The sequence below is a fragment of the Gamsiella multidivaricata genome, assembly GCF_025024155.1.
Source record: "Gamsiella multidivaricata strain RSA 2152 chromosome Unknown BC939scaffold_31, whole genome shotgun sequence".
NCBI classification, from domain to species: Eukaryota; Fungi; Mortierellomycota; class Mortierellomycetes; order Mortierellales; family Mortierellaceae; genus Gamsiella; species Gamsiella multidivaricata.
Window position 1 is genome coordinate 259,660 of NW_026251739.1, and position 15,332 is coordinate 274,991.

General features: G+C 48.1%; 5 protein-coding genes across 5 annotated transcripts; 4 read left to right on the forward strand and 1 right to left on the reverse strand.

Moving 5' to 3' along the window:
- Positions 1-3,559: 3,559 nt before the first annotated feature.
- Positions 3,560-4,060, forward strand: BC939DRAFT_375293 (Homeodomain-like protein; the record flags this gene model as incomplete). Its single annotated transcript, XM_051551679.1, has 3 exons — positions 3,560-3,583; positions 3,665-3,794; positions 3,873-4,060. Coding segments are annotated over 3 exons (342 nt in total), but the record flags the coding sequence as incomplete, so codon positions are not given.
- Positions 4,061-8,237: 4,177 nt separating this feature from the next.
- Positions 8,238-9,677, forward strand: BC939DRAFT_397005 (type I phosphodiesterase/nucleotide pyrophosphatase; the record flags this gene model as incomplete). The annotated part of the gene is made up of 1 exon (XM_051552327.1): positions 8,238-9,677. The coding sequence occupies one exon, from the start codon at positions 8,238-8,240 to the stop codon at positions 9,675-9,677; it is 1,440 nt and encodes a 479-aa protein (XP_051412421.1).
- BC939DRAFT_451050 (S-adenosyl-L-methionine-dependent methyltransferase) lies at positions 9,563-11,066 on the forward strand. Its single transcript, XM_051555605.1, has 7 exons — positions 9,563-9,871; positions 9,959-10,043; positions 10,124-10,182; positions 10,258-10,325; positions 10,404-10,601; positions 10,704-10,805; positions 10,897-11,066. The coding sequence occupies exons 1-7, from the start codon at positions 9,805-9,807 to the stop codon at positions 10,963-10,965; spliced, it is 648 nt and encodes a 215-aa protein (XP_051412422.1). The 5' UTR covers positions 9,563-9,804; the 3' UTR covers positions 10,966-11,066.
- BC939DRAFT_451052 (uncharacterized protein) lies at positions 11,067-11,790 on the reverse strand. Its single transcript, XM_051555606.1, has 3 exons — positions 11,532-11,790; positions 11,321-11,437; positions 11,067-11,193 (listed from the first exon to the last, which is right to left on the reverse strand). The coding sequence occupies exons 1-2, from the start codon at positions 11,699-11,701 to the stop codon at positions 11,389-11,391; spliced, it is 219 nt and encodes a 72-aa protein (XP_051412423.1). The 5' UTR covers positions 11,702-11,790; the 3' UTR covers positions 11,067-11,193; positions 11,321-11,388.
- A 1-nt stretch (position 11,791) lies between these two features.
- On the forward strand, positions 11,792-13,912 carry BC939DRAFT_423676 (uncharacterized protein). Its single transcript, XM_051553129.1, has 6 exons — positions 11,792-12,104; positions 12,206-12,489; positions 12,592-12,708; positions 12,819-13,118; positions 13,224-13,500; positions 13,624-13,912. Exons 1-6 carry the CDS (start codon positions 11,981-11,983, stop codon positions 13,857-13,859), a joined length of 1,338 nt encoding a protein of 445 aa, XP_051412424.1. The 5' UTR covers positions 11,792-11,980; the 3' UTR covers positions 13,860-13,912.
- The last annotated feature ends 1,420 nt before the right edge of the window (positions 13,913-15,332 follow it).

Sequence of the window (15,332 nt, forward strand, 5' to 3'; positions counted from 1 at the left end):
CTTCCTTTCTGCTCTTTCTGTCTTTTGCCTTTGGCTTTTAAGGACGAGGCAGAGTATATACTTGACCAACTCCACCGAAAATTCATGATCGGCTTCGCACTATCTACTGACCCTTCCTTCTCTCCATTACAACTGTGCGCTTTGTAATTCTGAATTTTCACGCTCCCGCGAGAGCCCTTTTTTTGCCCTCCTCCAAACTGTTCTTGAAGGTTATTCAGTAGACTGTCGTTCCTCATTTCCGTGCCCGGTCCTTGTCTTGGCAATTGGTTAACATAACCACGACACCCGAGATTGCTCTTGGAATATAATAACCATAGCACAGTGAGCCTGTGGATAACCATGAATAAAAGGATCCCTGAACCTTGATACTGTTACCTCCACACAAAGGACTCTTTGTAACTGTGTTTAAAGATAAAACGTCGTACAGGTGAATAATGGTATATCCTTATGACCAACCGCACCATTGCTTGGCGCTTACAATGAGCTGACGTTCAACGCCTTATACACTTTAGACAACACCACCGCCCTTCTCTTGCCATTTGACCATGCGTACCTGTGTTTGTTGGACAAGTTGCCGTCGTACACATACGCTAGTTAAGACTTATTTGTTCCGCACATGCCGACAACGACATCGCGGTGTTCTCATTTGCAGCTCTGGCGATAGTCCGCCCACATGCATGGAGATGCGCATGGTATAGAATGTCTACAGTTGTACGCGATCGAAGTGAAGGAACAATAACAAGAGCCCTTCCCTCATATTATTTTCTCTTCGAGATGCTCCCTGTGGCAGAGCGTACCTCTGGTCGCAGGCCGATATCCACTTCGATCCTCTGCATCCGCATTGTCCACTCGGTTCATCCCTGCTCGCTTAAAAATAAACGCAACATTTTTATTTGATGACAGTAAGTGTGCATGCAGCATGTATGTCCGTATACAGTACACAGCAAACTAAACCTATATTCCCAGAATAAAGTGTACACAGTGCAAGTGTGTGCTCTCAGAGTGTCAAAGAATTGCAATCTACGGTGAGTCAGCGTATTGGAGCGGATCAAGTACGCATTACGCTTCTAGCACGAACTGTGGGGAAGCAAATGTTGGGTATGTGGAGTTTTACACCGACTGCAAACTCTAGTGGCTGTGTGAACGTTTCCCCCGATAACGCTCGAATGCAAAGGTCCAAGCCCACCAAAGATATGACTACTATATTACTTTCGTGCAGTACTCATTTTCACGCGCACTATACTTTCCTTGAAGAGTATGTGCATGCCCGCTATGACGGACAATAAAAAAAAAGGGCAAAGTCATGGCGTGCCTACATACTACATCTCTTATTAATCGGCCAAAATGCGCCAGATGACGCCGGCAGGACCTGAAAGGGGGGCTAACGACGAGAGTAGGACTACATTTACTACAGCTTCGCTTGTCAAACCAGACACCAGATTGCCGACGTACAATCGACAAATCTAACATGGTAAACTCCTTTCTGAAGGGACATATTCTAGCAACACCCCTCGCCACGCTTTTCGCTCCAAATCCACGCTCGCGCCCTTGCTCACATTTGTGCTTTTCTCATTCCTCCATAGTCAGACGGGTGCACTTATCCCTCGCATTACATGCAAATAAGTCTTTGACGTGGTCATGTTCTTATATTGTTGTGTCTTTTGCATTCCTCCCTAGGCGGACATATTCACAGATCTCCGGATGTCAATTCGCACAGGTTTACGTGGGTTTCGCTTTTATGCCCTTGGAGTTGCTCATGTTGAAGCCTTCTTGTAACCAGCTTTGTCCACTTCCCCCCTGACCGATTCTTCTAAGGTGACACGACACGTCTTCTAGTGAAGGCCTCCTCCTCTTGTCCTCATTGTGCATCTCTCTACACCTGTCTCTGTTAACACTACAGAGAAGGATCCATTACGTCTACAGAGGAAAGACCTCCTCTACTCTGCACCACACGGACTATGATCCATCGCCTCCTTGCGCGCCTATTCTTCCCCCTCACTTGTACATCCCCCTCTTTGCCTGATACGCCCTTACTACATACGCAGTTCATAAAGAAGGATCACAACAGCTATTGCTCTTTTGGCTAAGTACCATCTGCCTGCCATTCTCTTTGTGGTGAATAGTTACCCTTTTTTTTACAACAGGAGGGAGGAGGAGGAGGAGAAGAGGAAGAAGAGGAAGAGGAGAGAAACCTACATGTACGATACTCTCCTTTTTTCTTGATTTCTTAATGTTCACAAAAGACAATAGCGAACGTGGACCTGGAGAGAGTGGCGCCGCCTTCCATTCCATTCTTTCCCAGGAATACTAAATGGCCTTCCTCTACGTCTACAGGCCGCGGGGGCCATGTCGTGCGAGGTGCCTGTAAAATTCCTCCGATTCCTCGCTTTTCTTCGCGCCGGTGATCGCGGTTTCTTCTCTTTTCTTATTGTATCTCGTCCATTACTCTCCTTCACTTGGGTATACCATATCTGTCGTTGTCCGCTATCGCCTCTATCGCGCTCAACAAAGTCGCGGAACCTATCTGCCTTCCCTAACCCATTTCGAATCTCATCTCGCCCCATCCAGCCCTACTACCCGCTCGCGCCCCAGTCTCACATACTTCCTAGCAACGGAGTCGAACATTGAAACGACCAACCGCAATAGAACGCGTTCTTTCATTCTTTTTTCCCTACGACTTCCCATGGCTCTTTTTCTTTAAGTATTACATCCATCTTTCTTTCCTTCCTCCAACGAAGCCCAGTTCTATTATTCACGTAGACACATACATAGACACAGACGCTGACGTTGAAGTAGACACACACCTAAACAGCCTTGCTATTCTCTTCCTTCCTTTGGTCCTATTTACCAGATCCCTCTCCCTCCGCCTTCTCTCTCTTTCCAACCTCTGCATTGCCCACATCCCGATTTTCCTCCCAAAAGCCCTTTGACAACGCGGCAAAATCTTTCCTCCTTATTCAACGGACCATGAAGACCCGCACAGTCCTACCGTCACAGAACACTAGCCACCATTCGATGGCAATGGAGCATTCGATGGAGCGTATGGCTTTCCACTGCCCTAACCCATCCTCGACAAGCTCCGTCGTATCGATGGCTTCTATCCACAGCAAAAGCCATTCACTCCCACCCATCGCATACACCACCGCCCCATCTCATGCTCTTCCAAGATATAACAACAGGCCATGGCAGCGACATGAGGTAAATGACATGTCTATGTCTGTTCATGTTCCGTGGCGCACTCTTGTAGGTGTAGCACTTGAAGCGGACATTTATACTGCGCACTCTGGATCCCCTACTACTCCAACCCATACCAATAAAACAAGGGCTCAAACCCTCTCCCTAGATTTTTACGAATACATGGTAATACAGTTGGGCTGACAATCAGACAATTTTCTGGATGCGTTTCCTTAACTAGGACCAGCTTTTGAGTGAAGCCATTAACACGTACGGGACAAAATCGTGGGAGTCCGTTACCGACTTTGCATTCCCAGACGGCTCCAGAGATCGCAATGAATGCATTCATCGCTGGAGAACTCTGTCTTCCATCAAGCCACGTCAAGTCAAAGGGCCATGGACAGAGGACGTATGTCGAGATATGTTAATTCTTCAACAAACACGCGCTCGTACATGCAATCTCACGATACGTCCGCTACTGATACCATAGGAAGATAGGAAGCTCCGTGAGCTGGTGAACGAGTACGGCCCTGAAAAATGGGTGTTTATCGCTTCGAAGATTGGCTCTCGCACCGGCAAGCAGTGTCGAGAGAGATGGCACAACCATCTCGATCCCATGAGTAAGTCGATGTTGGTTGCGGTACCTTATTGAAGAATAGTTAAAAGACATATCGCTAACACTGACTTCATCCGATTAGTTAACAAGGCACCTTTCACACCCGAAGAAGATGTGCAGATCCTTGAGCTCTACAACAAGCTTGGATCCAAATGGGCAGAGATGGCGAAGCATATGCCCGGACGACCGGATAATGCCATCAAGAACCATTTTAACACTACCATGCAGAGAAAGAAAAGACGTATGAGCATGCCCTCAATTCATTCTTCGTACCACTTCCAAGATCACCGTCAGAACAGCGGCCCCTCTGCTTCACCCTACGCCCATGGTCGGTTGACATTAAGAAGAGGCCCCAAGGGAATCGTGTCCACTTCATCATCTTCCCTCGGCTTGGGGACGACTGCCCATCATCATCAAATGGCCAATTCCATGGCCCGATTTATGCCCTACGAGCGCCGACATTCACTTCCTGTATCTTCTACGATGATCCCACAGAGCTTTTCGACATCGCCTTTGCCATCTCTAGCTTCTTCATCCTCCGCCAACAGCTTGATTTTGCCTTCGCCTCCAAAGACGCCTGATGCAGGTCAGCACCAGAATTCGCCGTCGCCTTGGCGTGCCACCCCACCGCCAGTGCGAAACTTATATGGAGCCGGTTCGATGCAGGCTCACTGTGGCACTTCTTCACCAAAATCTGCGAAAACGACTCTGCCAGGAATCGCATCCTTTGTTCATGCAGCTGAACAACAGATGCCATTGGCCAAGCCCAATGCCCCTATCCAGGGCTCCTTTCATGGCCATGGACACCGCATCTTCTCTCCATCGCCTTCGTGCTCCTTATTGTTAGGCAACAGCGTTTCGATTCCTGACTCCTTCGCAGCAAACCAGTCGGATGCTGCCCTGGGTAAGAAGTCGATTGAAAACTCGTTGGCTCGTCTTGAAGAATCGACCTCATTTCGGCTGCCCAAACTGGGCGATTTGGATCGCTTTACAGGCCCCATGTTCTTGAGTCGACCGCGTTCAACCGCTTCGGCCGCATTCCTATCGCGTGATGTCTTGATTCCTTCTGTCCGTTATATCCAGGCTGGTCCCTTTTTTAAGGGCATGGATTCTGATGTGATCGAAGAGGGATGCGGCCGGGCTGTGAAGCGGGAGGCCATTCCAGAGGGAGAAGAGCACTGCCATGGACATATCGAATACAGAAATATGGCGCAGCCTTATGATGACGAGGACTTCACTGACAAGGAGTCGATCGGCCTGACTGAGGATGAGGATCTGGACGACGACGACATGAATATTAATGATAGTGACGATGACGACGACGATGATAGCAGCGCTGACAAAGATGATGTAGAGGAAGTTGGGGGCAACAACAGTAGGATATACGGTAACCAGGGCACAGCTCATATCATGTCGATCGAGAATCTTATCGGACCATCTGCTTAAGCACGAGATGTTTTTTATCTTTTTTTTATACTCTTTTTCTTTTTGTACGGGTGATGACCCTTGTATATTTCTTCCACTTCTTCATGTAATGATATCCCTCCATTTTCAGAGTCATCTACTTGTCGCGCGCGTCTCCTTGGTACATTTCCTCCCATCAACGTGTCGCACCGCCTTTTCTGCTACAGAGCATGTCCATATTATCTCCAAAACGCGTGTAACGAAAAATTATATTAAAATAAAAAGGTCTCCGTCTTCTTTTTACATCTTTCATTGCGATCAACATCCGGTTCCCGAACCGGCACGAACAACACCTAGCGCACGGGACTCATCACCTCACCGGAGCACAAAGAGAAACGGGCGTTGGTGCCATCATTCTGTTATCGTAAGAGAGGGAAAACCATTGATACTTTTGGAAACAATTCCGCTCTTTGACGATACACAAAGGAAGGGCGCAATGGGTGCAGCTCCAATGTGTAAGCTTGTGATGAAAGTTTGTGGGACCAGGTCCACGCATGCTTGACTTGTTGCGACAGAGTACACACTCGGAACGGTTATCTGAATATTCAGGAAAGTGGTTCCCGACAACGAAACGTTCTTCAGAGAGCGTGGGGTTCAATTTAGAAATGTAGGGGTTTTTGACTTTGCGCGGCACAAGTGCTTGGTCATGGCGGCTCCTTGTTAAAGCCTGCTCCTCTCGAATGCCATTCATCATCAGAGACCATGCCAGCTGAACTCGAAAATCGCGATGAGAAAGAGACCCAGTGTTCCGTTTGTAAATGTGGTATGCGTTGACAATAGTTGTGTCAAATAACCAGAAGAAAAGAGGCATCCAATTTCGGACAACTGACAGTTGTGTGTGATAGTACATGCGATAATGATCACTGACATCCACGCCATTCATGCAATGGTTATAATCATGGGAATCTTGAGGGCAGCTCGGGGGTGTCCTTGAAAAACTGCACGGACAGTTCTGCCATTTGTACTCGTTTCTCGAGGGTGGCGTCTATTACGCATGACGAATGAGGCATCACCCATGATCTCATGGATTGTAGACAGCATTGTAACCGGCCCATTATCCATCCAAAGTATGGCGATGACCTTGTCATCAACCACAACACCAGACAAAGTATTCCAGTCAAGCTTATCACCTTTGTTAACCCTGAGCTCTTTTGAGAATCGCGACGACGAACTCCGTACTGTGCCGCATGCCCCAATTTTGAGGCCCCGAAGAGAAATGAAAAGAGAGATGTTGGAGGAATAGTTGTCCATAGGGACGTTGTAGGACAAATTTCGATAAGGAGGTGTTTTGACAAGTTGGTAGACTACAGACGAGGTTTTGCTCAAGCCAGGGACTTCCTCGATACCGTTGAAAGGATGAACCCTCGAGGTGTACAGAAAAGAGTAGGTGTCTCCAGCGTCGCAAAGTGAAAGGACCTTGTATCCTTGAGGCGCTGGCTTGTTCTTTATCCGAACAGTATGCATACCTCGACCTGAGAACTGAACCATCATCTCATCAACAGAGACATTTGTCGAAGGGGTGTAGAATTTGTGGAACGTTTCCTGAAGCTTGGTAGAAATCGGCTCTAGCTTGAAATACCAAGGTTCAGGATGGGCATACGGGTTGGAGACATGAAAGAATCGCTTGAGTTGTTGGAATCGAGTGAGTGACATGAAGCGCTTGAATGGATGTGATGGATATTGTGATGACAGAGACCAATAATCCGCAACGCGAGGCTAATGAAAAATACCCAAGAAAAGACTAAGTTTCTTTGAGGAGGTGCACATCCATGCACGAGCCCCGACTTTGGTTCCAGCTTCCTTCTTTGTAGCATATGTGTTTGTGTTCCATGCTAGTTCAGCCAAGATATCATCCGTAAAAAAAGTGAAAATATGTGGATGGGCTCAAGGGACCCGTCCAGACGCATAGGCGCAGAGAAGTTGATATAGTTATGGTGAGACTGATGATGTGGGGCACATTGCTTACCAGGTTCGTTCTCCAGATCGTCAAACTGATCCTCAGCATTGAGGAACGGACAGGAGCGACCAATTGTCGCCAAACGTCCCTCCTCCACATCTAAGTCGGTTCCACTGGCTTCTTCAGCAAGAGTAGGAATGTTTTGGGTGGTTACAGGCACAGTTTAGATGGTGGTAGGAGTAGTCTGGATGGCCAAAAGCATCACTAGCCCGAGGGGTGAGGTGCCGCGGATCCAGGTACAGATGCGTTGAGCCCCTGGGTAGTTGGGTTAGGCAGAGTCCCAGGTTGACCAGGCACAGGCACGGGTTGGTCAAAAAGTGGACCAAGGTGTTGCATGAGGTTTGCAGCTTATGTTACAAAGGCTGCAGCGTGGCTAGAAGGGTCAGTCTGACCGAGGATGGCTGTTACTTGGAACAACAGGGCAGTCACCTGCCTCAAACTCGCAGCCTAGCCACCAGATGGGACCTGATCAGAAGGTGTTCTCGTAGAAGGATTGTTAGGGGGCTTCATGGCTAGAATTAGCTTGATAGAATGGCAAATGTTGGTGAAATTTTGATTCAAATAAGGATTTGGGGGGTAAGCTGGCCCATTTTAGATTAACATAAATCCACATGAGCACGACGCAAAGGCCTTGAAGCCCTAAATACCTTCCATGCACGGCAAAGCCGCGTCCCCTACCAACTAGTTTCATAACCCATGTCGCATAGCTAGTCTAACCTAACTCCAACGTGACCTGTTGCGCGATACACGTCCACTTAGTCAAGATCCGGTGTTAATAGAGTTGTTTTTAAACCGAATAAACCCTCCATTATGTCCAACTTTCCTCACCCCAAGCAATGCTGCAGCACCGGCCCATTTTAGAGAATTTCTCATTTATGAAAAATTCCTCGCTCCGGGGATAACAACCGTATAAGTATGGATCATTCTGTTGTGGTTATGTTTATCCCCCATCGCATTCGATCCCAATACCACGCACCTATCCCACGTCCGTATCACCACCATCCCATAGCACTCTCGACAGCCAAAATGAAACCCATCTCCATCTCCTCCTCTATCGCGCTCTTGTTGGGTGTGCTTGCCCTCACATCTGTCTCCGAGGCTAAGCCTAGGCACCAATCTCACAGTAAAGTCAAGCATGTCCTCATGCTCTCCATCGATGGTCTCCGCCAGAAGGACCTTGCCGGATTTGTTGCCTCTAATCCCAAGTCGAACCTTGCTGGCCTCGTTAACACTGGCATTCAGTTCTCCAACGCGCAAGCTTCCAAACCCTCGGACTCGTTCCCAGGTCTCCTTGCCCAACTTACCGGGGGCAGTCCTGCAACCACCGGTGTCTGGTACGACGACTCGTACGATCGCTCTCTGTATCCTCCAGGCTCCAATTGTTTTGGCCCCATCGGAACAGAAGTGCTCTACGACGAGACTATAGACATCGATGATACCAAGATCAACGGCGGTGGCGGCATAAATGTCCAGGCACTTCCTCTCCGCCTAACTAACGGCAAGTGCGAGCCTGTTTGGCCTCACCAGTACGTCCGTGTTAATAATATTTTTGAAATCGCCCGCAAGCATGGCCACATCACAGCCTGGTCTGACAAGCACACCGGCGCCTACGATATTGTTCGTGGACCTTCTGGCAATGGCCTTACGGATTATTATTCGCCTGAAAATTCTTCGGTTGCCTCCAACGCTACTGCTGCCTATGACGATCTCCACGTCAACGCCGTCGTGAATTGGATCCAGGGCAAGGACGCCACAGGCACCAAGCGGATCGGTATTCCCTCTATCATGGGATGCACTTTCCAGGCCATCAATACCAACCAAAAGGCCTTTGGTACCCCATCTGCTCAGTTGAATGCCGCCTTTCAGCACACGGACGCTGCGCTCGGTAAAATTGTTGCTTCTCTTAAGGCTGCCAAGATCTACCAGAATACTGTCATTATTGTCTCTGCCAAGCACGGACAGTCGCCCATTGATGCTAGAAAGCTAAAGCGCGTCGATCCTAGCAGCCTACCCACTGTTTTGGGTGTTGATATCGCTCATCAGATCACCGACGATGCTGGTATCTTTTGGCTTAAGGACAGTGCCGACACATTCAAGGCAGCCTCGAACGCCTACAAGAACGCCGATCAGGTTCACTTGACTGCCCTCTGGGCCGGTGAGGGTATTCGCCTCGCTGGCCTGGGTGATCCCGCTACAGATCCTCGTGTGCCCGATATCATCTTCCAGTCCGAGCCCGGCACCTTGTTCTCGCTGTCCAAGAAGAAGATTGCTGAGCACGGTGGATTCAACGAGGATGACGTCCATGTTGCCCTGTTGATTTCCTCCCCCTACTTGAGGAAGCAGGTTAACACATCGCCTGTCAAGACCACCCAGATTGCTCCGACTATTCTCCGCCTGTTGGATCTCAACCCTGCTGAGCTGGAAGCTGTGCAGATTGAGGGCACTTGCGCACTTCCCATCGCGTAAATATTTATTAACCTGCCTCACAATAAAAAGCACTTACCGAAAGCGGCAGACAAGTCTTTGATCAAAAGGCGCATCGCCCCATTTCCATCCTTGAATCAGTTGTCAGACATCAGCTTCAGCCTCCACCATGCTGCCCACTCCGGATCTTTCGCATCTCAAAAGACAGGACTATGAATATATTTACGAGCCAGCGGGTATGGACTATGCACCATCGCTGCTTTATGTCGACTGCAAGAATGATAACAGGATGTCGGCTAATTCTATCCGCCATACTTTTCTAGAGGATACTTTTCTTTTCTTGGATGCGTTCGAGGATGAGGCGCCTTTCTTGAAGGATCTTGACCCAACAATTTCATTGGAGATCGGGTATGTTTCACCGATCTTCCGCGTATCCAGGGCCAGTGTGTGTCGACTATGCTGACGAGAACCTCTTCCATTATCGACAGATCTGGATCCGGTTGTGTTACGGCATTTGTAGGCAAGATCCTTGGCGAGTCCAGTTGCTGTAAGTAAGCGTTCTTGGCCTAATCGATTGTCAAATGTTGATCTCTATGCGGGGACTAACATCTCTTGGCAACAGTGAAGTATTGTACAGACATCAATCCAAGGGCCGCAAGAGCAACGAAAGGAACAGCCAAGCAGAACCAGGTACAGTCACTTCTCGAAGCGCTTTATTATCCAAAGCAACGGCTGTGGACGCTATGCCAACATTTATTTCTGCTGCAGCTTTCTGTAGATGTTATCGAGACCCATCTCACGGATGGCCTGCTACCAAGACTGGAAGGACAGATCGATCTGATGTACTTTAACCCGCCCTACGTTCTTACGCCTTCTGAGGAAGTCGGATCACATTCAGTGGAGGCATCATGGGCTGGGGGGATCGATGGACGCGAGGTCATTGACGAGTTTTTGCCATACGTCAAGGTAATTAGATCGGGATGTGTCCTTCTCGGTCTCCACGCTTCGGGGTAGAGCTGCTGAAGACACCCACTATTAACTTTAACATTGGTCTATTCTTACAATTAGCGCCTACTCTCATCAAAAGGCGCGTTCTATTTGGTCGTGGTCAATGAAAACAAACCGGACGAAATTCGAGAGATCATGAAACAAGACGGCTTCGACTCTAGCGTGAGTACTCGCTGGCTCTGTACATTTTTTTTTTTGTAGTTCTCTCGGCAAAAACGATTTCTCACATCTGTTTGATTATTTACTTGCTTAGGTGGTCAAAACTAGACTTGCCGGCAGAGAAAAGCTGCTTATTCTAAAGTTCATCAGGACAAAGGCATAGTCGGTCTAATAAAATATTGTGGGAAGATACCCATGGTGCGCTCATGTGGTGCATATCGTACTTCAGTTCTCCACATACATTTTGCGACAGCAACATTTCAATGCTGCATCCACGGACAAAGCCACTAAATTTTCTCAGCGGTTCTCGAACAACAAAACGATGGGACCAAGCAAAGGCCTTGGTACCGCTTCCATCCTTCCTCCATCACATCCCCTTACGCCGGCATGGGTAATGCAACTCCTCAATAATGTTCGATGCAAGCGATGCATCGTTTTCGCGTCGATAATCGAGCCACCTTAGACCGATGAAGCGACTTCTGGTACTAACTTCAGCCCAATTGGTCTCTATGTTATAGACCAATCACATCACTCCAAGAGCGAGCCACTGTCTGGTCGAGCGTCAGAGTTAGCCAACTCTTTCCTTTCAGAGCTCACGGAAGAGCTTTCCAATCCGATGGGCGGCTCTGCAAAGCGTAAGTCAACTGTCTTTTCAAGTCTGGAGCGATTGGACTGGCTACTCTTGACTGTGCGCATAGCTGATCACCTTTTGCGTTGTCTCGACTCTAGGCGACTATGAGGGTCATGATGGAACGGATCGTCGAAGCAGTCGCCACAGAGGAGAAGGAAGCGACAGAGACAGAGAAAGGGAACGGGACAGAGACAGACATCGTTCCTCCAGCTCTCGACATGACCGTAGTGATCGTGACCGTAGCGAGAGAAGCGACAAGGACCGACATCGTAGTGAGCGAGGAGAAAGAGGTGACCGAAGCCGCGAGGACCGCGAGCGTACCGATCGTGACAGGCGCAGTGAGCGTGACAGAGGTGATCGCGACCGCGACCGTGAACGCGACCGTGGCGATAGGGACCGCAGGGACAGAGACCGCGAATATGAACGCTATGAGAGAGATCGCAGAGAACACGACCGTGGTCGTGATGGTCGCTCAGGACGAGATGAGCGGCACCGCGATAGCAGGTACGGCCGTAGATCGAGCAGAAGCAGGAGCCCGGCTCGCGAAATGTCGCCTATGCTGGACGAGCACAACATCCTCCCCATTAACAAGAGAATGCGCAAGCTAAAGAATTGGGACGTGCCACCACCAGGATACGAGGATAAGACTGTTCAGGAAGTCAAGGCATTAGGTGAGCGAGGACAGGCATTCAGAGCATTTTTTTTTCAGGCATGGAACAGGAATAGGGATGATTACTCATCACGATGTTTCTTTTTTCTTATTCATAACTAGGTATTTTCCCACCCCCCGGACAGCCTGCAGTGCTGAGGTCAGAAATCCTTCAAGGAATGGATCCGGAGCGTGCAGCACAATTGGTGCACGAGCTGCCGCCTCGCCCACTTCGAATGAACTATCCACCTATGGGAGCGCCTGGCGGAATGGGCGGACCATACGGCAACATGGGCTTTGGATTCCGCAATAATAACGGACCAGGAGGCGCAAATGGAGTCGATCATACTCTCGCTAGACAGCAGCGAAGACTGTACTGCGGCAACCTCCCAATGGGAATTAACGAGGTATGCGGTTATAGACTTCGCTCTTGCTTGATTTTGCGCGCGTCGATTTTTAAGCGTAACTGACTTCGTGACACTCTTTTCGTTGTATTTTCATGAAACTAGGACTCGTTGGCCAACTTTTTCAACCAGACGATGATGAGCATGAACCTTACAACGGGAGCTGGAGCGCCTGTTGTATCCGTTCATATCAATTACGAGAAAAACTATGCATTTGTCGAGGTACATTGGACACTGTTACGACCAATTTGGAATGGAGTTCTGGATTCTATGGGAACTGCATTGAATTAACATGTATTACATGGCTTTTTTCATTTTTTAATTTTCTTTAGTTCCGAACACCCGAGGAGGCGACGGCTGCTATGGCATTTGATGGAATTGTATTCCAGGGCCAGACACTCAAGATTCGCCGCCCTAAGGATTACCAGCCACCAGAGGGAGCAAATCATGAGGTCCCTCAGATTCACGTCCCAGGAGTTATCTCAACAAACGTACCTGACAGCGAGAACAAGATCTTTATTGGAGGTCTTCCACTGTATTTGAACGATGAACAGGTTATCGAACTGCTGACTGCATTTGGCGAGCTGAAGGCATTCAACCTGGTTAAGGAGAATAATGTTGGCGCATCCAAGGTATGCCTTGTACAGCGCGTTATTGTCTTCCTTGTTTACATGACATTTGCTCCTATCAAACCTATATCAACGTTTCTAACACCGCTGTCTTTTTCCACTTAATAGGGATTCGCATTTTGCGAGTACCTTGACCCCAATCTTACGGACATTGCATGCCAAGGACTTAATAACATGATGCTTGGCGAGAAGAAGCTGGTTGTACAGCGCGCTAGTGTCGGATCATCCAGGAACCAGAACCCTGCTGGAGGCGCCAACGCGATCGCATTACATCCTAACCTGATGCTCCCAGGCACTGGGGCGACAGAAGTTCTGCCGACCACCGTCCTGCAGCTGCTCAACATGGTGACGGCTGAAGAACTTGAGGATGACCAGGAATACGAAGGTAGAGTCGACATTTTTCTTTTTTCTTTTGTCTAGTCATATTGTTCTTGCGTGTTGGTTGTATTTGTTAGGGATATTAACTAGTCATTGCCTCGGCTCCTCTTTTGTTCTCTGCGTGATATAGATATTTTGGATGATATCCGCGAGGAATGTGGAAAGTTTGGTCAGGTTTTGGAGGTCAAGATCCCTCGACCTGTCGCTGGTCAGGCTGCAACGGGAGTCGGCAAGATCTTTGTCAAATACAGCAATGTGGATGAGGCCACGGCGGCTCTTCGGGCTCTGTCGGGACGCAAATTCGCGGACCGTACAGTACTGACTTCATTTTACGACGTCGACAAGTTTGCAGCAAATGAGTACTAATAAATAAAACCAAGGATCGTTACCGCCACTGTTCTGAGGAGTATATTATCAAGCGATCAATCATTATTATGGTCATTGATGCCATTGGGGAGGATGTGTATTGATGGTCTTCTTTGGCATTGGATCTCTCTTCGATAGTGGTGATGGCATACATTTCTTCGTTTGCGGATTTTGGAGATGGGATGAAAAAGATATTCACGAAGAGATATGGTGCATCTCTGTGGGACGTAGCATCTAGGTGCGACCATTCTGCAAAAAATGCTCAAAACGGTCAATGGCAATGGTCAACAGCGAGTAAATGGTATATGTGCTATTGTACTTGCAACCTTTTTTTGACGTGTTTAAATGTCATGTTCTTGATTCCTGTGCTTGCAGGCAGGCTCAGTTGTTTTCATAAGAGGCCACTGGGCATGCAATTGCAACACAACAGACAACAAATGACGATATGAAGGATAGCGAAAAAAGCAATAAGAGCAGGACCAGGACAGAATGCGCCATTGATGGACAAGGGGCAAGAAATAAGAACATTAGAACGAACGCGAAAAAAAAAAAGAGAAATGTTCAGAAAGCAGTGAGAACGCGCATACGTCCCCATGTGATTGAACACTGTCTTCCACGCGAGATACCCTGTGGGCTGCTGCGCGTCTATTTGTTCCCTCCCTTTTCTTGCCTTTAGACATCCGCTCACAGGCACCACATACACACATACACAACCCCTCCCTCTCATCTCTCGGACCCTCATGGAGGACCCAGGACCCATTTCAATAAAGGAAAACCTTTTTTATATATATAAACAAAAAACAACCGATGAGCAATGTCGTGTTTCCTCAGATGAGCACTCGACCTGGCTTGCATGTCAACTGTCAAGGCGATCGTCCACAGGCACTTCACCCCCGCCATCGCGTTTATTATTGTTTGTTATTGGTTCACGTAATGTTTGTTCCTCCTGTGGTCCACTGTGGGTCCTTTACATGGAAAACAGTGATTCATCCTTGTAAGCAGGGTAACCCTATCCATCAGTCAACGAGTTCAATCATTGGTGTACCTGTAATGTCTTGGCTGGAGGCTATTTGAGGTCGTGTTTTTCAGGCACGAAAAATTTCATTTTCAGGCACCAAAAAGGCCATTGCATCGAAGGGTAGACTCTTTTTAGTCATGTATACATAGTACCCATAGATACATAGACTCATAGACAGTCGATGGGAGTTGCGGTGGCAGTCTAGTAGTAGTGGTGCCAGTAGCAGTAGCAGTAGCAGTGGCTGTGGTACGTAGTTAAAGTGCTATTGTAAGGTTCATCATGAGTGGTTGTTGTTGTCTCTCCAGAGGCTGTTTACTTTGACAACAGCCAGCTCATTTCATTCTCCACTTTTCTACCTTATTCTCTGCGTTCCTTAATTCCTCACTTGGTACACACATATACTTCTGCTCCCACGTTGTATTTATTATTGTTATTATTATTGTCATTATTATTAT

Bases quoted from the DNA above. Each gene is read 5' to 3' on its own strand.
- BC939DRAFT_451050 (XM_051555605.1), top strand. From the start codon at position 9,805: ATGCTGCCCACTCCGGATCTTTCGCATCTCAAAAGACAGGACTATGAA. The intron at 10,602-10,703 runs GTAATTAGATCG...TCTTACAATTAG, and splicing joins AGTTTTTGCCATACGTCAAG to CGCCTACTCTCATCAAAAGG. The intron at 10,806-10,896 runs GTGAGTACTCGC...TTACTTGCTTAG, and splicing joins AAGACGGCTTCGACTCTAGC to GTGGTCAAAACTAGACTTGC.
- BC939DRAFT_451052 (XM_051555606.1), bottom strand. From the start codon at position 11,701: ATGTCGGTCCTTGTCGCTTCTCTCGCTACGGTCACGATCACTACGGTC. The intron at 11,438-11,531 runs CTAGAGTCGAGA...CAGTTGACTTAC, and splicing joins ATCATGACCCTCATAGTCGC to GCTTTGCAGAGCCGCCCATC.
- BC939DRAFT_423676 (XM_051553129.1), top strand. From the start codon at position 11,981: ATGTCGCCTATGCTGGACGAGCACAACATCCTCCCCATTAACAAGAGA. The intron at 12,709-12,818 runs GTACATTGGACA...AATTTTCTTTAG, and splicing joins AAAACTATGCATTTGTCGAG to TTCCGAACACCCGAGGAGGC. The intron at 13,501-13,623 runs GTAGAGTCGACA...TGCGTGATATAG, and splicing joins GGATGACCAGGAATACGAAG to ATATTTTGGATGATATCCGC.